At 45.8% G+C, this 21254-nt stretch overlaps 2 protein-coding genes across 2 annotated transcripts in view; both read left to right on the top strand.

The window, feature by feature from the left end:
- Positions 1 to 18038, top strand: part of PPP1R16B (protein phosphatase 1 regulatory subunit 16B) — a 60729-nt gene extending 42691 nt beyond the window's left edge. Inside the window, exons 3-11 of the mRNA XM_080405972.1 lie at positions 5454 to 5524; positions 7529 to 7674; positions 9908 to 10011; positions 10334 to 10458; positions 12517 to 12642; positions 12988 to 13063; positions 13599 to 13728; positions 14505 to 14673; positions 15274 to 18038. Coding sequence (XP_080262098.1) covers positions 5454 to 5524; positions 7529 to 7674; positions 9908 to 10011; positions 10334 to 10458; positions 12517 to 12642; positions 12988 to 13063; positions 13599 to 13728; positions 14505 to 14673; positions 15274 to 15795 — 1469 coding nt within the window. The 3' untranslated portion in view covers positions 15796 to 18038. The remainder of the gene's footprint in view (positions 1 to 5453; positions 5525 to 7528; positions 7675 to 9907; positions 10012 to 10333; positions 10459 to 12516; positions 12643 to 12987; positions 13064 to 13598; positions 13729 to 14504; positions 14674 to 15273) is intronic.
- LOC308071079 (protein FAM83D-B-like) overlaps positions 1 to 21254 on the top strand; it is a 441583-nt gene that overhangs the window by 407003 nt on the left and 13326 nt on the right. The window lies entirely within an intron of this gene.

Below are 21254 nucleotides of genomic sequence, written 5' to 3' on the forward strand. Positions count from 1 at the left end.
AGGAAGGGTATGCCCTCTTAAGCAAGAAGCATCAAATTCAGAAGGAGATTTTCCTTGAAGGAAGCAGCACCTGGGCTGAGTGTAGCTGCGTGAAATATCCCTGCCCGTGTGAATATGGCACGAAGCAGATGGGACACTGCTGGCTTCTTTCCAGACTTCCCAGATTTTGTGGGTATATTAGAAGGAACGTGTGTGCCCAGCTATAAACTAGGTAGGAAGTGTCTTAACAGGCTTTGAACCTTCCCAAGAAAGCTGGGTGATCAATCATGATGGGATGTCTCAGCTGCTAGCTCAGCAGGAAAACTGGGCCATATTTATTTTTAGGTGTACTGAATGTTTGTAGCTATCTGAGTATGGGGGTTTGTTTTCTGTGGGCTTTTTTGTCCTTCAAAAAGCATTAGGGACCTGCAGAATTTATCAGTGGAGCAGGACAAGATATCAGTTGTACGTTGCAGGGAGCGGAGGATAAGGCTGAGTAAGTTCATCCTGTTATTGCTCAGGTTTTAGGTACGCTTTTAAATCTGAATATCATAGTATACTGTGTTAGGAAGCTGGATGCTTTGCTGGCAGAGCACTCATAGCTTCAATGCTCTTTTCCTGGCAACGTTTCTCCTGTGTAATAAATAACCCTGCAAAACCATAGCGGTCAAAATGCAGCTTTGAAGTAGCTGAGCCCATCCATAGGACTGTGCCTGGTAGGGGATCTGTCTCTATCTAGACCTTTGCCAACATACCCATGTGGCACAGACACCACCAGTATCTCACTGTAAGTAATGCTGGGAAGAGTTTCTGCTATGCTGGGTTTTTGACCAAAGCTACATTTGGGTGGAAGTGACTTCTAGCAGTGTGTAAAAGCATGCATCTTCATCCAAGTGAAACTTCTTTTCATTTTATTTAGTGTAATTAGGTACAAGCATACAAGAATTTTTCTACCGCTGTAGAGACCTCAGGGAAATAGTAGCTTTTAAAGGTGGCCTGAGATCCAGAGAGTGAACTAGAAGAGTTTAAATATTTTTTTTAAAAATAATCATTGAATGCAAAGGATCAAGAGAAACCTGCATTTTTAAAAACTAATGGTGCTGTGTGTGTAACCTTGGAGCACATAGGTGAGCCTGCTTACCAGTATGGACAGTTTGCCACTATGTATTTTTGGGGAGGAATCAGTACCTCCAATCAGAAACGTACGTTGGGGGGGGTTTCCCCTCCTTGGTATCCGTATCAGTTTCACTTAGCTTCTTCTGTGATGAGATATTAATACTTGAGGTATGCAAACACTGGGTATAGATGGGCGTGTAATAATATCCAGAATTTTATGCTGTAGCTAATTGACTTAGAGGGAGCTGCACTGAGGAAGGCATAATTTTCTTCATGGAAAAGTCTTTGTCTGCTTTAGGAACTTTTCTGGAAAAGCTGTTTCTAGTGTAAACTCAGTGGGAAGTAGCATTGATGAAAAATGATAGTGCTGGAATATCTCTTCAGATGAGAGAGCTGATCACCCTGCATTGAATTTTCCTTGGGGCTTTTGCTTTTTTTTTCTTCCCCCTGATTTATAGGTTTGGGGGAGAGTAAGTGAGGGTTGAATATGCCTGGGAGGAGAGGGAGCTCCTGAGAAGTGCGTTTGTTGTGTTCAGGGAGGACAATCTGTCTAAGGCTGCCCTTAGTGATGTGATGGAGAGTGACTTAAAACCTAGGATGTATTTTCACAGCTGTTGTGGGAGCTTTTTCCATCTAATACAGCACAGATGTGAATGATGAAATATAAATTGAAGATTAATGTACGTCATCTTGGCATGTGAGAGGTTCAATTATAAGCAGAGCAAGCAGAATAATGGAAAATACATTTGAGTGATCGTTCAGTTAATACAATTTGCAATGAATTATTCACAACAATTTGTTCACCCAGCTCTTATTGTAATCACTCCCATTCCTTCATTTGCTATGCGTTTGAAACTGCTTCCCACAACTTGTGCTTGACATGTAATAAAGCATATCCACGCATCCAGCCCCTTCTCCCCACCTGCCCCCCACCTACATGCAAAGAAGGACAGATTTCAAAGAGCTCAGTATTTGAGGCACTGAGCTCTCCTTAAGAAATTAATTGCAAATTAAAGTTATGTTAATGTGGAGGCTGCTGCTTGCTGAACCTGCCGATGTGATTTATAAAAGCCCATTTGTTGGGCTTGGAGTGCCCGGGGCTCGCAGAGGACCTGGTTCCACACTTTACCTATGGTTCCAGGTGTGGGGGGCATCTTCCTTTCACAAGTGGGGTGCTGAGGCTTGAGCTGACAGGAGGCGGTCAGCTGGCATCGAGTGATTCATCTGCATCTTTGCGAGCCAAAGCCTACGCTTCCTACCTGTGTAGCATCATTTGTGCCTGGAGGTGGGAGGAGAAGGTGTTGGGCTTTGCAGCGAGACATGTGGCACTGGCAGGCTGGAAGAGAAGCGCTTTGCTTGCTCAGGTCCCTGTCCCTTATGTTGTGTGTTAAGCAGCAGAGCGGGTCAGTGGCAGGGCCACAGCCCTGGAGCTGAGGGGCTGGCTTCCAGCACTGCAGAGCATCGCGGTTGTGCCCTCCCTTTCCTATCCTTAAGGCACTGGAAAACCCACAAATGCACATTCCTCCTGAAGTTTATGAGAAAGGAGGACTTGTTTTTTCCCGGCCGTGTGGGAGGGAGGGGCTGTTCCTGGGCAGTGGGCTTGGGGAAGGTGTCCACGTCCTTTCCCCGTGTCCCTCTGCAGGCACGGCCGCAGGGAGCAAGGGGTGATGAAGCTGCTCTTTGCCACCTTGTGCCCTGCTGCTGGGGGTGGTGGGGAGGAATCGGGGCTGTGTTCTGCTGCGAGCTCAGTGGGACGCTGGGTAAATCCCCTCGCTTGTGAAAGGGGGCATATGTAATAGGAAATGGCAGTTTCTGGAGACTTCTGCATAGCTGTTGGGATTTCTTGTCTGTAGCATGAGGAATACTGAAGGCAACATCCCTCTGACTTGAGAGAAAAGAGCCAGGACTCACTGCTGCCCAGCCCTGCGCTCCCCCTGCCTAACCCCAAGATGCAAACTGCAGCTTAGGACTGGTTGGAAAAGAGTTTGATCTCTTCTTCAAGCCATGTTTGCCTGGGCTCATCGGTACCACATCCATACCTAGCTTCATTAGCTCACTTCTCTGTGCTCTTTTTCTGGTGCCCTGTGGTTGTCAGTCTTCAGTGCATTGGGAGATGCTGAGAAATGTTTTGAGGGCTGTGGTGAGCTGGTCCCAAGAGCAGATGGGAGCTAAGGGGAAGCGCACCGAGAACATGAGGGCTGCTGCAGGGGTTAGTGGAGAACTCAGAGCTGCTTTAGGGTAAGATAATTCCTTGTTTGAATCTTAACCCTTCAAGGACTCTTACAAGCTCTGTCAAGCCATGGTTGCAGAGGCTTCAACGCAAACCCCCACACTCTGTAACAAGCTGGGGTTTATGCTGCTGCTTCTTCCCATGGAGGGACAGCACTTGTAAGGTTAATCTGCCGGCATCTACTTGTCCAAATCTCCATAATCAGGCAAAACATGATTATGGAGCTGCATGTCATTAGTACACAATGGCTCTTAAATGACTGAGATTGAATTAAAACCCTAATGGCAAAGCATCCAAAGTAACTAAGAGACAACCAGATCCACTAGTGAATGACTCTCCTATCACTCAGCTTGGATTAGGAGAGCAGGAGCTTGAGGCTGGCCAGAAACAGTAGAAGCACAGTCATTAAATTGGATATACTGGCTGGGGTTCAGCGCTTTTATTACTGTCAAGCATGCAAGTGTCAGGGGGTGTGAGCTGGGTGTAGGCGTGGGCTTCCTGCACTGGCCTCTGAGCTGGAAAAAACTCGGGCTCTTTGGACTCGCCGCAGTGCGGAACGAGTTTTGTTCTTTGTTGTATTCTGCTTTTTTTGTATCTGTTTCATTGAACAGGTGTCAATGCCTTGAAATTATTTCCAGCAAACGTAAATGCTAGCATTCATTTCTGGTTGAGTGAAACAATCGTGATGTAAAGTGCTTTATTTCACTTCTGTCTGGTTTTGCCTTCCTTTTTGCTAACGTCAGACCACTGGTTTCCAAACAAAATTTCACTTTGGTTTTGATTTGCCTTTCTGGCCTGTTCATTTCCCAGATCTTTTAAACAATGCTTCATAAATCAACTTTGATGTCATTGTAGACATGCTTTCTGTGTTCTACTTTGGATGCCAGAAGTGTTCTGTCCCCAGGGCCAGCCGGGCAGGTTTCCCTATGGATGTGTTGGGGAAAGAGCTCCCTCTAAGAGCGGGACAGTGATCAGTCATGAGCAGCAGAAGCAGAGGCTACAGGATGCTTTGGGAGTGACCAATCTTGCAGTCGTTTTGATTTGCCAGCTCTGAAGATAGTTATTGCCCTTTTAGCTTTGTTAGTGTTCCATGTTTTGCAGCTCTGGTTTCACTTGATGGTCGCATCCTTGCCATCAAATAAGATGGGACTTGAATATTTGTTGCTACCCTGGCCCCAGGGAGATGATTCTGAACCTCTGGCTTCTGCCTGTGCTGTCAGTGACATTTGAAGTGGGGAAAAGCATCAGGCAGTGGAATCTCGAGAGAAAAAGCAGGGAATGAGGAAGCAAACAACAAAAGATGTGTACAGATCATCAAGATCTGTCAGCAGTGTTGAATCTGAAGAGTTCCTGGTGTTTATATGAATTTATGTCCTCTGCCAACCTTATTGCTGTTACTTTATGCAAGATCTGTACCTCGGAGAAAACTTTGTTTTTCACCTAGGGGCTAATAACTTCTCCTGTGCTTCCAAAATGTGCATTTTAATGAAATAAATCTTATCCTTTCCCCCCAGAGCAGCAATTAAAAAATGAAGCCTCTGGGAAGCTTTTGTCAAATACCCAACAATGCATGTGAGGTGTCCAAAGCAACCCCAGTGTATTTTAGGTATAGCAGGCCCCTGAACCTACTGGGCTTCTTGTCCCAGATTGATGACTTCTTGAGGCAAGACCTCATCCCTCCCACAGTGAGATCTCTCTTACAGTTGTAGCTCAGGACCCCAAAATCACCAATTGCCTCTGAGCTCTCCGGGGCTGCAGTGTGCATGCAGGGGCTGCACTCAGGTGTTGCAAAGCACAAGATACAATTTGTAGACTGTTCCAGCTCAACTTATGAAAATGATAGCTGCAATAGCAGCCTCCTTTGGAAGGAAGGTGAAGGAAAATTGTATGCTGGTGCTCTCTGCTGGATAAAACTAAGAAGGCTTTTTTCTTGCTGCACTGTGGTGGCTGCGGGTTCACACCAGCGCTGAGCTCTTGGCTGCGAGGTCTCCTGCAGCTCTGCCCACACTGGAACACCCTGATGGTGTGGGTTGCCTTTGTCTTGAACTGGCCAGGGCTAGCTGAGAGCAAGAGATGTGTTAGGATTACTGATCTGACTCTCCTTTCCTCTCATCTCCTTCCCGTACAGTGTGTTACTTGCTGAAGAGCAACATCAGCCCAGACCTGTGCAATGAAGATGGATTAACTGCGCTGCATCAGGTGAGGTGTGGGAGGAGGTCACAGCTCCCTGCCGCTCCACACTGTTGCATCTTCCCGCTGCCCTCTGAGCAGACCTGTCAGGGTAAACAGAGAGAGCTCTTGTATTTCTTTTCTTTTTAAATTTTATTTTCTCTCAGTCACAGCAGTGAAACTTCACCATATTGTGCTGGTGGTCCTGATTCTTGGGGAGCAAACTGAGATCAAAACCTTCTCTTGCTGTATCCCAGACTTTGTTCAGTGATGATAACAGCTCAGGAATCTGGGCTGGATTTCAGTGAACATTTCTCCCACCCTTTAATCTTTTCAGGGCTGGGCTATAAACTCCTAAACTAAATTAGCTCAAATTTAGAAACTTTGGCAACCCATGAGCTTTCAAACTGGTGTAAATAAATGACGTACAGGATGGTTGGAGAGCCTGCTGCTGCTCTCCGAGCTCAGGGACTTCCGAGAGTCTGTATGGGATGGCAGCAGCTGATCGCCAGTAAAATACAGACTTGCTGTGGTGATGTGGGAGTCTGTGTCCTTCCTCAGAGCCTCTGCACTGATCCCATAAGGGGGTTTCTATTCTTCTTCCTAAGGCCCCTGTCCCCACCTGTCCTCTTGAGTCCTGATTTCAGTACGCGGCTCCCCGGGAGCCAGCCCGTGCCTGGCAGCTGCCGTGACACACAGAGCCATGGTTGTCACACTCACTCCGAGGGTGGAACAGGGACTCATGGGGCTTTTGCCGTTAGACCCTGCTGTAAATGCTCCCATTGACTTGGGATTTTGGATTCTTCTGCAAGTTGCTTGCTCTCTTCAAAGCTGGCTGGATGTTTGCTTAAAAATGCAAACTGGCTTCTAGAGGAATAAAAGGTCCCTGTCACACCACTTCTCCAAAGAGATATTAATCTGCACACAGAGAAATGCTGACAGCCTCATTGCTTTCCCCACTAGGTACTGAAGCCATGGAGTATCCTACCCCGCCCACTGCAGGATCAGTTATTATAAAGGTGCATTTAGGAGTTGAGGTGGGAATTTTGCATCCACTAGAGTTAATTGAGCCCCCGAACAGAGAGAGGCTCCGAAGTGTTGCCCATTAGCGGTGGCTTCCAGCGAAGGATGCAGTTACACTTCTGTGATAACTTGGCTGTGTGACAGGCGTGATTTTAACCTCGCTTCCATATAACAAGTAGTAAACAGAAATAGAAATACATGAAGGGTCCTTGTCACTCAGCCGCTAAAATGCTTGTTGTGGGTTGTGATTCAGCCCCATTACAAGCTGTGAGTCTCCTGTGTAGGTCTGCAGTAATGCATAGGCTGCAAACAGGCTTCTTGTACAAGAATGAATCTTATTTTAGAATCTTTATTTTTATCTTACGAATCTTTATATTTATCATATGCACGTTCATCTCAAGAAGTGACCACAAGATGGATCAAAGAGCAAATTCCACCTTCCCCAAAGGAAAGCAGTTGGGGCCCTTTTTGCAGGCTGCCTCTGGGACTGTGGTGTAAATGCATCGAGGATGCTGGGGGTTTTTTTCAGGAGATGACAGGTGCACTGTCAAGTACCTCATAATTCTGGGAATCCAACTTGCAACTCTTCAGATAGCTGCGGTAGGTAGCGTGAGATGCTGAGAAGACTTTTACTTGTCACATGCCAGTGTGTGGGATTTTCCCTGAGAAAAGGGAATGTCAGCTTTTTAGCTCATCCCTTGGTATGTGGCTATACCGGTTATGTTGAATTTCTGCTATGTTTGCTCTTGAATATGGAAGACCCAGTAGAACAGAAGCTGTTGAGTATTTGCTGTTACTCCCTGCTGGTTCTGCCCCCAAATCAGGGGGGCCTGTAAAACACCAGTGACCTTCAGTCTGTCTGCGGTGGGTATTTAACTCTGGAGGTGCTTTGCCAAACACTGCAGGATAAAGTAGGTTTCCACATCCAGGTACCCTGGTACAACTGAGCTTGCATGAGCCCTCATCTTCCCAAAGTTTAAAACACCCCAATCTGTATCCCTTCCTCACCAGTGCTGCATAGACAACTATGAAGAGATAGTCAAGCTTCTCCTCAACCACGGGGCCAACGTCAACGCGAAGGACAACGAGCTGTGGACTCCACTGCATGCAGCAGCTACATGTGGTCATATCAACCTGGTGAAGATCCTCATCCAGCAGTAGGTGGCTTTTTGTGTCTGTCCCTTTCTGCAGATCTGATTCCACCCACAGCTTCTGTGGCTGGAAACTGAGACTGCTTAGTACCTTGCAGGATTGCAGCGGTGGTGGTTGTTCCCTGCTTTCAGGCTATTCATGGGACTTCTTCCTGCTTGGGGGAGAAGGGGGTGGAGGAGGAAGAGCAAAAAGGCTGAGGAGGCACAGCAAAACCCTAGGTGACTTAGTTTCATGAGGCTTCTGGAGACTGGGCCAAAATTTGCCACTTTTTGCCCATATTCTGGTGTGTACATGTCTGTGTTTGTGCTCATTGAACTCTGCTGGCTTGGTAGAAATAGCAGCAGCCAGCGGAATCCACCCTTAAGCTCTTAAACACAACTTCGGGTCTTCCAGCCACAGTCAAAGAGACACTGATGTAGGAGGACAGCGGCATGTTTGTGTAGCTCAAATGCTTGGGTGAACTTTGTGACCTCTTACTGGCTCTTAATTAGTAACCGTAATTAGCTTGTGGTCGTGCATTTGTTGCCCAGTGTTGTGACACAGGGTGTGCTTGCACTGGACCTTCCACTTGACTTTACCAAGGCTCAGGTCTTTTCCAGACTTGCCAGCAAGGAGGAGGAAGCCAGATGTGTTTTGAGCTGCACCAAGTGCAGCATTTAATGAGCACCTGCTGCGAATCCTCTCTGGAGCCGATAGTCCTGCTGTCCGGAGCCCTCTCCTCTATTTCCTGGGGTGCTGGGGCAGTGAGCAGAGTGTGCTTTGGGAGCGTTAACACGCTGCCTTGAACGGCAGTGCCTGCCGCTTCTGCCTTGGGGAGGGAGGCTTCTGCCTCTGTCACTGTCACCTGGGAGACTAGCACTGAAAATCTGGCCCTTGTTCTTTGGCTGTATAATGAAGGAAGTGGAGCAGAGGATGCAAACAATCATCCCATGGAGGACGTTCCCACTTGGGTTAGGAAAATTTTGGATGGGGGGCATAGAAATGGAGCAAAGCAATGTGGAACGCCATAAAACATATCTGACTCTTAAATGACGATAAGGGAGTGTCATGGGATGGCGGACAAGGTGAGGAACTGGACCTTCTAGCCTTAGTTTTCGTAGGCTGCCCTGTGTCAAGTAGTTGCCAGCAAATTCAGACTCCAGTAGCCTAATGTCATGATCCCATGCTCAGAAACAGTCTTCCCCTGGACTTTTGAGGAAGGGGGTGATGTAATTTGTTTGCTACAATCAAAGGTGTCCTTTACAGGAGATCTCACATATCAAATGACTGGTTAAATACTGCCACTGGAGGCCATGTTACTGGTGATCGTACCTGGAACCCCTGGAGACCAACAGAGGAAGTAGCCCACAAAAGATGTCCAGTTCCTTGCTTTTTTTATTTGCTGATTAAACTAATACTGGCACTTTGCAAATATGAATTTCAGTGTAGTTTTTTCTGCTTAGGCAGAGGGGAAAAATAAATAAAGAGGCAGGAATCTAAATGCAAGTGGATACTGTCTGCTGTCCTTCCAAGGCTGGTAACTGTCAAGGTAGATCAGGATTCAGCTGAAACTGGCGGCTAGCTAACATGGCATGGTTCATAAGGCACTGGAAGTTTCCTACTATGTGGGAATATGGGGGCAGTGATCAGTTTAGCTGGCAATTTCACTCCCAAATAATGACCTCCTGGAGATCACCAGAGCACTTACAGAAATGCCTTTGGACAATCAGAAAGAAAAATTCACCAGGTGACAGAGTATTTTTTTTTTATTACTATTTTTTGCTGGTGTGCCCTTGGCTAGATGGAAGGCTCCCTCTACCATTCAGCCCTGATCTTTCCCAACTTTTCTGGCCCTTGCGAACTTTTCATTGAAGGACTGCCAGACGCTCAGATAACAAGCACCTGGTAGTTGCTTGGTATTGTTTTCCAGAAATTCAGCAAATAAATTGCTGCTGTGACTGAGAAGCTGCCAGTCTGTCCAGTGCCAGGATCAGAAGAGGACAGGAACAGCTCAGTTGCTCATGTGCCCCAGAGCCCATGAAGGAGGTGTCGCATGCTGCCTTTCATCCACTTCTGGAGTTTTATCTTCCCCATGAATAGCTCCATGGCTTTGCTTCAAATCTTTCTTATCTCTTACATATGTTGGTGACATTTGGGCAACTGTTAGTTTTTTCCTAAGTGTTTATCCCAATGTTTGGCGCTGTCTGCTCTAGGGTATCTGAGGTCCTTTCCTGTGTAACTCTTGTTTTCTCCTTGCAGTGGAGCAGACTTGTTGGCAGTAAATGCAGATGGCAACATGCCGTATGACCTCTGTGAAGATGAGCCAACCCTGGATGTCATTGAGACTTGCATGGCCTATCAAGGTAAGGAGACTGAGTTCATGTAAAGTACAAAAATGGGTCGATATAGTGCTAAAAATTACCTTGTTTCTCAGCTCTTGACTTGCCTCTGGAGAAATGCAAAGACCTGCTGCCTGGCATAATTTCTTGGAACCTGACTCTGTCTAGTTTCTCTGATTGCTAAATCGCGATGAGGGTGAAGGACGGCTGACAGTCCCCTCAGCTACATAGCCTCTGGAAAGGATGTGAGGTTATATCAGCCAGGAATCATAAGTCTAATTTTTACTCAACTAGTGGAGACAAAGACCCTTTCCAAGCCTTCTGTATCTAACTGGAATTTTAACAGGGATTACACAGGAAAGAATCAATGAGATGCGGGCTGCTCCGGAGCAGGTCATGATCTGTGACATTCATGACATACTTGCAACTGGACAAGACCTCAACAGGACTGATGCCCAAGGTGCTACGCTGGTGAGTGGAACTGCGGTGGCTTCAGTTTTGCCTTCCTTCAGCCCGCAGGTTATGAAACCTGCCCTGTGGCAGGACTTACACAAAATCAACACGTACAAGTCACTGAGGAAGTTATTTTGATCTTTTTGCCTGTTTTAGTTTATTGTCGCCTAGGAACAGGCTATGTCCATGAGTACAGCTGACATAACTTCAGTGTCTAACCCTACGCTTTTTGAAGCAAATCCCTTGTTCACGTGAGCTCTGTCAGTTGTCCAGCAGCTCAGGTCCTGCAGCAAGGCTGCCGAGCTCCTGGGTCCCGTCTGACAGTGGCTGGTACCAGCAGCTTCCAAAGAAAGGTGCAAGTAATCCCGCAATGAGGAGCTGCAGAACACAGCCCTTCTGCTGACCTCCAGGGAAATGGGGCTGAAACACCTCCTAGAAACTTCTTGCTTCTTGCTCTCGTAGTCTGATCTGACTCCTACAGAGGAGACGTGAGAGTCCTCCAGTTTTCATGGGAGCAGGCTCTGGTGTTGGGCGCTCTGGAGACTTTCTGCTTCCTCTTCTTTCTGCTTTGCATAGCATCTGGCTCACACAGAGGAGGCAGTTCTGTGGTTATTCTCCGTCGGATGGCATCTGCCCCTGGGCAGATGGGAGCCCCCAGGGCAAATATACAGCACGGAGCAAGCTGGCATCTAATTTGACTGGGTAGGGACTGAGAAGGCTGAACAATCCTAGTCCTGTTCCTTGCTTTTTCACCTGCAAATGTGTCTCTTCAATCCTTGCTTGCAGCAGTTCCAACTTAGGGAAAGTTCAGCTATGTCATACGTGTTGGCACTTTCATACGACCTTGGTTGTTTGACACCTGGGTCCAGACATAATTGATGTACAGGCCACTCGCTGTCGTTCATTTGATGGACAGACCATCGCAGTGCGATCAGGTTTCTTAATCTAAATTGTCATCTAGAGCATATACCAGATGCATAAGGGGAGAGCAGGCTCCCTCCAAGATAAACTTAGATGACTGAAGTTTTTATTGCAATTTTTTTTTGACACATTTTCCCCTTTAACAAGGATTATATATTTAAGTTTAATCAGACCTCTTGGCTTCCCTTTTTATATTAACTCCAAGTGATTCCTTGTTAATTCATGTGGCCTCTAGAGGGTATAACCCAATACCATAATATTTATGTAGAAACTAATTGAATTGCCAGAAAGTATCAGAATTTATTTCCAGATTAGGGTTTAATTTTGTGTAGTGGAATCCACATGAAAAATTTTGGAAAGAAGCTTTCATTCTCCTCCTCAGCCCAATTGAAATAGGATGAGCTCTGAGTGGAGTTCACACCTTCAGAGCAGTGCATAGGTCAGTGTTTCGCTCAGAGATGTGACAGCAGACTATAATTATGAAAAGCTTCTGAGACATGAAGTGTCATGGGGGACTAAAGGAGGCTATTATTGTCTCCAAAGTGGTGGTTGTAGTAGGAAGGAAGTAGGTTGTAGGAAGCCATTATCTGAAAAATCATATTCCCTTAACTAAAAGTAGCCAAGGATTAAAATGGTTTTGATTTTCAAATGGTAAAAGTAATTATAGTGTGAGTGGAAGCACGTTGCATGAAGGGAGTCCTGACTGAAGCAGGCTGAAAAATTGATCAAAAAAATCACATCCACAGCTCTTAAGCAGGGAAGAAGAGACATTTTTCTGGCATGAGGAATGCGGAATTTACAGATGATGTTCTCCATTGCAGGTTTGCATTTTGATGGTGCTGTTTCCCTAAAGATTGGGAAGCACTTAAAGAACCCTGGATTTAAAATGTGAAAACATTTTTTTCTAACCTATGTATATTTTAAGTTATTTTAAGAATTCTTCAGCAGTTTCCTCTCCAAACAGAATTACATGCAAGTAATACTGAGTTTTAGTAATGGGAACAGCTTTAGACCTGATAGCATCTGCCAAATGTTGAATGTGCTGCCTGTCCAGATCTAGACTCAGACATTATCTAAGAAATTACACTGAAACTGGATGTATAAAGCCATTTGTGGTCCTTGCAGGTGTCTCATGCTCTCTTCTTTATCTCCTAGCTGCATATAGCTGCAGCCAATGGTTACCTGCATGCAGCTGAAGTCCTTCTGGACCAGGGGGCAAGCCTGGATGTTAAGGACTGGGACGGTTGGGAACCTCTTCATGCTGCTGCTTTCTGGGGACAGGTAATGATTTTGTTACAAATGTCATGTATGAGGGTGACATTTCTTTCTGCCTGGACAAATTGCAAATGGAAGAAATCTGTACTAGGGCTGGACTCTCTGGGCAGCATCAGATAAGGTCTGTGAGGTTCCAAAAAGAACCTGTTGATGAGAAAGTTCAGGGAGAGTATGTCTGTGCAGGTGAATGGTGGGAACAAAGTTTAACATCACACATGTGCCAGGATAATTTGAGGCGAGTTCAGCATGCATGCCATTGCTTCCTATCTTATTCCAACTTTTCAGCTTTGAGGAGGAAAGTGATTGCCCAGAAATACCTCCGTTAACTTGACTTTCTTTCCCTTTCTTTAGATGCAGATGGCTGAGTTGCTTGTGTCCCATGGGGCTAGTCTGAGTGCCAGGACATCTTTGGATGAGATGCCAATAGGTGAGTTTATTAAGCTTAAAAAAAAGAAATTGCTAAGAAAAGCTTTCCCCCCTAAGCAAGCTGGAGTCTTCACGTGGTACTTTCAGAAGCATTAACATAATTTTTCAGGTTTCTTTTGAATCAAAGTCGCAGTTACTTTAACTGGAACTGAAGTTTTGAAGCAACTTCAGTTACAACTGCTTTGTTACTTCTGAAAACACTTCTTCCTGCTCATAAAAATAAGGGCCAAGGCACTTGTCCAGCACCAAGTCTTTCTCCTGTGTGTTTCCACCCATGTTATCCCTCTGTACCTGATGACTGCAAAGCTGAGCTCTCATCACAATGAGCAGCTCTTGTTTTCTGCTCCTGTCTAGATATCCAAACCTTTCTGCCTCCCCTAATTTGTTTAAAGATTAATGTGCCTAAACACATTCTGCTTAAATTTCCCTTCTCTTCCTACTAGCCTTAGTAGTTGTATGTACTAACACAGTAACATGGTGTTAATGGTACCACATTTGAACTGTCTGATTAATGGCTTGCTTTGTGCGTGCCATAGATCTGTGCGAAGAGGAGGAATTCAAAGTATTGCTGCTGGAGTTGAAACACAAACACGATGTGATCATGAAGTCTCAGATGAGGCATAAATCCTCCCTGAGTCGAAGGACGTCCAGCACCGGCAGCCGGGGGTGAGTGCGTTGTTCCCTGTGGGTCACCCTTGCATTAGCTCGGCCACCCTAATTATATATAAAAACAACTAATAATAAATGGTTGGGGAGCACCCTGCAGTCAGCGCATGGGGAACAACCCGTCTGTCCTTTCCAAGTGAACTCTGAAAGGCAGAAGCTGACTTTCGGTTGCTGAAAGCAGAGCTCCTTCGGAGAGGGGTTCTTTCACTAGCAAAAGGTGGGATTTCTGGTGGGGGAAAATGGCTTTGTGCTGTTGGGGTTTGAGAACTGCTGTGAGCAGAGGAGACAGTGGTGGTAGAGAATTTACCCTGTTAAACCGCTGATACTGGTGTTGGAGAATCAGTGCTTCCAGTGGATCAACTTGAGCTTCTCAATAATATGCCTCATGGCCAAGACGCTGTGCTCAGGCATGGTTTGCACAGGTCTTTATAAGATGTTTATTAGACACCAAAGCAGTCCTGCAGACCACAAAACTCCATAAACAGCCCGTGGGCTGTTTCCCTCTATGTTTACTCCACTGGTTGCAGAGTCAATCCATTAGGAGAGCTGTATAACCTCTAATGCAGATTTGCAGTACTACTTTAAAACTCCTTAAAATTCCTCCCACCTTTACTAGCCACACTAGTGGCTCTGCATGGGTGCCAGGAAGCTAAATGCACGTTCCATTCCATTGGGAGAGGCTGTGAAGCGCAAGGAGGAGGTGAGAAGAGCTACAAGGTAAGAGGAAATGTCACGTCCTGCTCACAGCTTCGATGCCCCTTCTCCCCGTCCCGCAGGAAGGTGGTGAGGAGGGCCAGCCTTTCCGACCGAACAAACCTCTACAGGAAGGAGTGTGAGAAGGAAGCCATCGTCTGGCAGCAGCTGGGGGCAGCAGAAGAAGGAAGAAACTCGAGTCTCATGGGAGAAATTGGGGAGACTCGGTCTGACCAGGAGAATACAGACCCCGTAAGGAATCTCTTCTTTATTACAGGAGTCACCAAGGCGGGGGCCTGGTACCGCAAGTTCAGTGGCAATGGGTGCCCTGGGGTGGAAGGTGGCTGAGAAATTTGTAAACCTTGTCCATCAGACGTTAGCAAAACACCAAATTCTCATTTGGCATGAACTGGGATATCCCACTCAAGTGGAAAGTTTTGGATTTACTGTTGCATAAATAATTTTCAGATAAGGTTCTTGTTGAACCAAGAAATTCAGAAAAAATAGCATGTGTATTTCTCTTTACAGCTAACAAACCGGTAATCACAAAAGAATTGTAATCTTGCTTTGCAGTTACTTTTTTTAAATTCAGTTATTGTCATGTTATATTAATCTACTTATCTCTCTTTTTTTTCTTTTTTTCTTTTTTTTTTTTTTTTTTTTGTGAGTCCTTCTGAGTTCCATGTTGCTGGTTTGGGCTCAGTGTTATTAGGGTCCTGTTAGTTGGGTGAATTCGATGTTTGTGCTGCAGCACCTGTCTGAGTGTGAGCAGGCTTAGGAAGTTGTCACAGGAGTGAATTGTGCTGTGGGGGATGGGGGAAGATGCTCTTCTTTCATGTCTTCTTGTTACAGAATTCAGTGCTGGAGAACTCTTCCCTCCTTCCGGAGTTAGCAAACAAAAGTACCCAGTGTGACTCTGAAATCCCCCTCCAGAATGGACTCATGGCATCCGCCAGCACTTACCAGTACACCTTTTCCAACGGGGACGTTTGGAGTATGCACGCGGACCCTGACAGCAATCCAGGCCACATGCTGCCCTACGGCAGCCCCGGGCTCCCTGACACCCAGCAGTTCTGGGGTGCCTACAAGGAGCACAACCATCAAACGCTCTCCGAACTGAAGCGGCAGCGGGCTGCAGCCAAACTCCTCAACCACCCCTTCCTCAGCACCCACTTCGGCAGTGGCATGGGAGCAGTTGCCGAGAATGGGGGTGAGGCCAAGTCGCACCTAATCGGATCCAGGACTTCTCCTTACAGCTCCAATGGGACCTCAGTGTATTACACAGTGTCCAGTGGTGATCCACCCCTCTTGAAATTCAAAGCTCCCATGGAGGAAATGGAAGAGAAGGTGCACGGGTGCTGCAGAATTTCCTAGTCTCATCTGTTTCTCAGCCCAGAAGAAACAAGACGCGGGTGGGCTGGCTGGATCAATCGCAGTGGCCAGGTTGTTTGCATTCCAAAGGGAGAATTTGGTCATGGACATCCTGACTGTGACGGCCTCGTTCATCATGAACTGTACTTTACCCTGCCAATTACTTCTATTGCAGTTGAATGCAATAATGCAGGTGGAGCAAGGCTCTTCGGAGAGGAAGGGATGCGCATCAGTATGATGTAAAAAGAGTTGCCCTAGTCTTGCTCCCTGGGGAAGAAGGTATGGTGCACTGCCTCCCCGTCCTTGGGAAGTCATGAGATGCCTTGGAACAAAGAAAGGATCTGAATTAAAATCTTTTCATCTGAGCCTCTTGCTGTCAGTCACCAACCTTCTGGAAGGTGACGGTTCAGACCTGAATTTTCACTCCTGGGCAATGCATACATCCTGGAGGGGAGATCAGCACCCCCACCCCCGAGGTTTGCAAGAGTGGACAGAGCTGGTTTTTGTACAGCTGGATCCAGCACTTACAGGGCCTGACCAACAAGCAAGCATCAATGCTGCGCTTGCTTTAGGAAGTTTGCAAGGTGTTATCTCCTTGCAGCAACAACTCATCATCAAAAACTGTGCACTGGTTGGGTCCTGTTCTGCTCGTGTAAACTCATCACTGCAGACTGCCATCAGGTTTGAAGCAGAACTTTTCTCAGATCAGGCTTCACTCAATAGGCTTTAAAACTGATGTTGCAATAAGGGGCTCTGGCAATAGAACTTCACTGCAATAAAATACTGACAAAGGTCTATATTGGGATAAGTAATTTAAAAAAACATATTTGTACTATCTAGACTCTTAATTTGTTAAAACTGGAAAGACTTTTGCTGATCTCACTTTCCTATTGATTTTGTTTGTTTACTCTGTACACTCAACACAGATACTAGGGGCAGTATGCTTTGTGTTCTAATTTTTTTCTGGATTTCCAGAACCACAGGGCTCGGGAGGGATGAGGAGGAAGGGGCTTGCTGACACTAATCTAGAAACACCGTGAGAGCATTTCTAATCTCCCTAGATGTTACAACATGTGTGTTTATCTGCAGTCTTTGGTTGATAAATAACTGTTAAATCATTGCTGTGGTAGTTGAACATTTCAGCAGGGCAGGAGATTTTTCCGGTCTGTTTTCCAGCTTCCATGCTGAAGCCATCAGCAGTGGTTAGTGCTGTCAGAAGATTTATGTGCCTGTATGTAAAGGGAGCCACATGGCACCATGCAGGACACGGCAAAGTCTCTGTGCCGTGGAGCGGTTGGCTCACCAACACCAGTGGTTTAGTGTAGTTCATGCTAGCTCTGACAGACCACCCGAGAAACACTAGCACGGTGTAACCTGGGGGTTTGGCACTAGCTCTTCAGCGAGTTAAGGCTTTGCATACCGGGGGGGGGGGGGGGGGGCGCAAAAGGAGGGTGCCCTGTGGGAGACAACTCTGAGGAACAGGCCACAGTTGAGTTAGCAAGTTGTATCTGCAGAAGTAACTGTGAATCTTCAACTGTTGTTCTGCACAGAGGAGCTATCGCACACATAACTATTTGCCTGCATGAATATGTGTCTTCTTGGGCAGTTTAAATTCCAAATTCTGAAAACATAAGCCTGTTTGGGTCTCTGTAAGCCATCCGTGGATTAAATCCAGCTCACGTAGTTGTGCTTCTGCCATGCACCCGATGCAGATTCCACCCATCTTCCTCTTAGCTGGCGGCTGTTAGACATCGATATTACACTTCACGTATATGCTCCCCCCGTGGGAATCCTCACAGCCTTTCCTTTTTTTCTAGGCTATAAAAAGTTGACTTAGGCTGCTGGTGAGTGCTCAGTGCTCTGCTCCCCATCAAATCTAGCCCATCGCTGGGGCTGGGCATGTTACAGTACAGGGCTCTGGGCTCCTCATCCTCGGCTCCTCGAGGCAGCAGAGGTCCCTGTGTGTCACCACCACAGCCACACCGTGCAGGAAACACTGTTGGACGTGAGGTTGTTACTAGGCTGATAATTTACTCTTTTGAACTCTGAAGATGCAGTTCTCGCCAGTTTTTACAATTCTCTTCCCTCACCAGTTTTAGCAACAAATCATAAAATGGCAGCAGTTGATCTAATTTGTTGAAAACTTCTTTCTTTTTTTAAACCTCTTCTTTGTATATTTTGAAACGTTCAGAGAAGTAGGGCTTCCTCCATTATTGAAATGCATATACTAAATAAAGACTAGAAAATACTTCTTGTGCTTGACTTTACATTAAGGGATTTTAAAACTCATTCTCTAGTAGAAAGAAGGTGATTTGGTAACTAGAGAGACTTTACTGCAGCTGTGTGTGGTCAACAGTGGGTCGCCTGAGTACCCTGAGAAACTTCTTCCTCCTGGGGTACCCCCAAGTGTAGCCTGGGTAGCATTGTTAAATTACTATTTAACATAAATGTTATATATATTTGAACATTTATATTCAACGTGTAACAGGGGGAGATGATCTTGCAGATGCCTCTCCTCTCCCATGGTGGTGAGGGCTGTCTCTCCCCACCCATCCTAATGAGAATTCTGGACTCAGTGCAATAAATCACGGTGCCGCTGTCCAATAGGTTGTTAATGGTGCAAAATTCGGGCCCTGCTGATGCCTCCCCTCCCAGGGAGGGAGAGGTCGGGCCCTTTTCCTTCTCAGAGCAATTTTGTGCTATTGAGTGTATTGAATCCCATGTAACTCCAAGCAAAAAAAGACTGCTGAATGCAACTGCGTTAAGCAGTTTGAGGCTTGCTTTCACTGAGAGTTGTTAACACATTAAAACTGCAGGAAGCCAGTTCATTTTAGACAAAAAGCTTTTTGCCCATTGGTATTTCACTCTGTTTATATGTAAAACTCCAGGAACTTGTCACTCTAGCTGTGATCTCGAGCAAACCACCAATTGATTTACTATCAGGCAAAAGATATTACAGGTTCTAGATGACAAAACATCCCCCTAATAGGAATTTGTATTGTACTTGTAAAATTGGCTGTAATACAGCTCCTGTGGCTTTATCACTGCCAGCTAGCCTGCTCACCAAAGTCTAGTGGTGTCTGATCAAATGTAATAAATTCTTATTCAGATGAGAGAGTCAGTAATCAATAAATCTTCCGGGATATGTTTCCCAGCCATGCCAAGTATTTGTCTACCATTGGCTTTGGGTTGAAGTTGCATCAGAGTGGGACTTGCAAAGGCTGTTAAACGGTGACCCAGAACACACTCATGCTTACGTGTTGGTGGCATTTGGGATATACTGGCCACTGCCCATGGGGCACCAGCACATAGGCTTGGGGAAGGAGCTGGCAGTTCCTGCTGCATGCGGAGCTGTTGGCTGTAGGCCTGGGATGAGCAATTCTGTAAAGTGGATATTTAACCTACTTCTGGTAAACTATTTTGTAGAGACAAACAGGCTTTTGGGGGAATAACAAACACATAGATACTCTTAATGTGCGCTGTAGGAGCCCACTTGTAGGAATAAGGCTTTTTATTATAAAATTTAGCACTGTTACATCAATACTGGTTTTTTATATCTATGTTTTAAAGGCCATCCCAGTGGAAAGCTCAGAGGTACACAGTGGAAGGCACTTGGTTGTTCCATTAGACCTTAATATTGCTAAAAATCTGTAGAAACTACAAATCATGTTGCAAACGGTATATGTAGCACTTGGCTTATTATAGGAAGATTGGGGGGGTGGGGGGTATGCTATACTCAAGTGTTTTTAGGCTCAATAAACATCTAAGTACAGATTCAAGGTCAGGTTAGAGTCCCACTCTGTGAGCAGTAAGCCAAAGGCTGTAGCTGTTCATACAGACCATGCAAAGATTGGAGAACGTGGATATATCGATGGGTCTGTTGTAGGCAGAGCTGCACATGAGAATAACCCTTCTGCTTGCAGAATCTTCCTGTACGCTGAACTTATACTGTTTCTAGCAAATTGACTGGCTGATGACAGCAACTTTATTTTCCATGTTGAAAGACTTTTTTTAAATGGAAAGAAAAGTGTCTCTCAAAACAGCATCTCTGTTTTACTGAGCTCAACCAAGAAAGTTCCGGCACTGAAATGTTAGGTAAGGGCTTAAGTACCATTCATTGCTGGGATCTATTTGACATCAGACCTGGGTCCATATTTCACTTACCAAGTGATGCGATTTTAGCCACCTAGTCTCAGTTCTGTGGTGTTCCAGAATCTTAAACCCCTCCAGATTCTGGGAAGAACTGGCTCTAGCTGATGTGGTTTGGTACCATCTTACGGGTGTGGCTGAAGAGCCACGTGGATGAGGAACTCCTAGCAGGGAAAGAGAAGAGCATGGCAGGGCAATAGCAATAGCAAGTCGGTGCAATACTCAGTGGAGGCAGTGAATTATCTAGTTTATTGAGCAGGGTCTTATTTCATGTGGTCAAAAGCATGTACAAGCTCCCAAATGGCATTTAGGGTCCTTTTGCTTTAAACTTGGAGCTCTGTTTATCCAAATCTTCTCTGCTGAAACTAAATCAGCATTGAAACAGGAATATCTTAACCAAGAAAGCAATAGCACTGGTCTCCAGTGAGCCATAGATGAGCTGCTGTCCATCTGCTGGAAGGTGTTCTCCCTACATCTGGGTATTTCTGTGCCTTACCGTACTTGCTAAAGGTAACTCAGTAACTGCTCTCTGGAAGGCTTGTGGTGCCTATACAGTGCTGTTCTTTCACTTTCAGACTATTTTGCAAGGGAATAACAGTTCAGAACATACCAGATTTTGAAGATTTTATTTGCTCTTTAACTTTTTCTCATGATCACTGGCTCTCACTTCCTAGATAGAAGAAAGGCAGTATGCAGAGTCTTCACTCTAATTTAACAAAGCACTCTGACGTCCTTTGTTACAGCAGTTCTCTGCAGACAGAATCCAGAACATGCTTGTAGCAGCAAGGTCTAGCCGCTCACTACAGAACACAGCTAATATTTACATTTTTTGTTTTGTTTTGCATGTGGCTGTACAACAGAATTTGTTGTCCCTGGTTGTTCTTCAGCTTTATTCTGCTGTTTTCATGTTGTCCAAGCTGGTAATGGACTTCTCAGTGTGTCCCCCCCACAATTTGAGTACCACCAGATTCTTCAGGCAACATCTGCTGTGGCACAATTATGACCTAGAATATTTGGTGTATTTCAACCACAGAAGCTGTAGGAGAGGAACCTCTGCTCAAGATACCTGTTCCCAAACCTACACCACCGCAGTTGTCTCCACGCGCAGCTGGAGGGCAGATACGGGTTTTTTAACGGTGCAGATGCAGCATTAGTATTACCACCTCTACGTCTTCAGCCTATAGATTGCAGTGTGAGAACGGACTGGCGGGTGTCAGTAACCCTGGTACAGCTCTGTGCGGCTGCTGCGTGTACAGGATATTAACAAACGATGGCAAGCCTTCTGCAATAACTCGTAATTCCATCGATCAGTA

This window comes from Falco punctatus, assembly GCF_963210335.1.
Source record: "Falco punctatus genome assembly, chromosome: 10".
NCBI classification, from domain to species: domain Eukaryota; kingdom Metazoa; phylum Chordata; class Aves; order Falconiformes; family Falconidae; genus Falco; species Falco punctatus.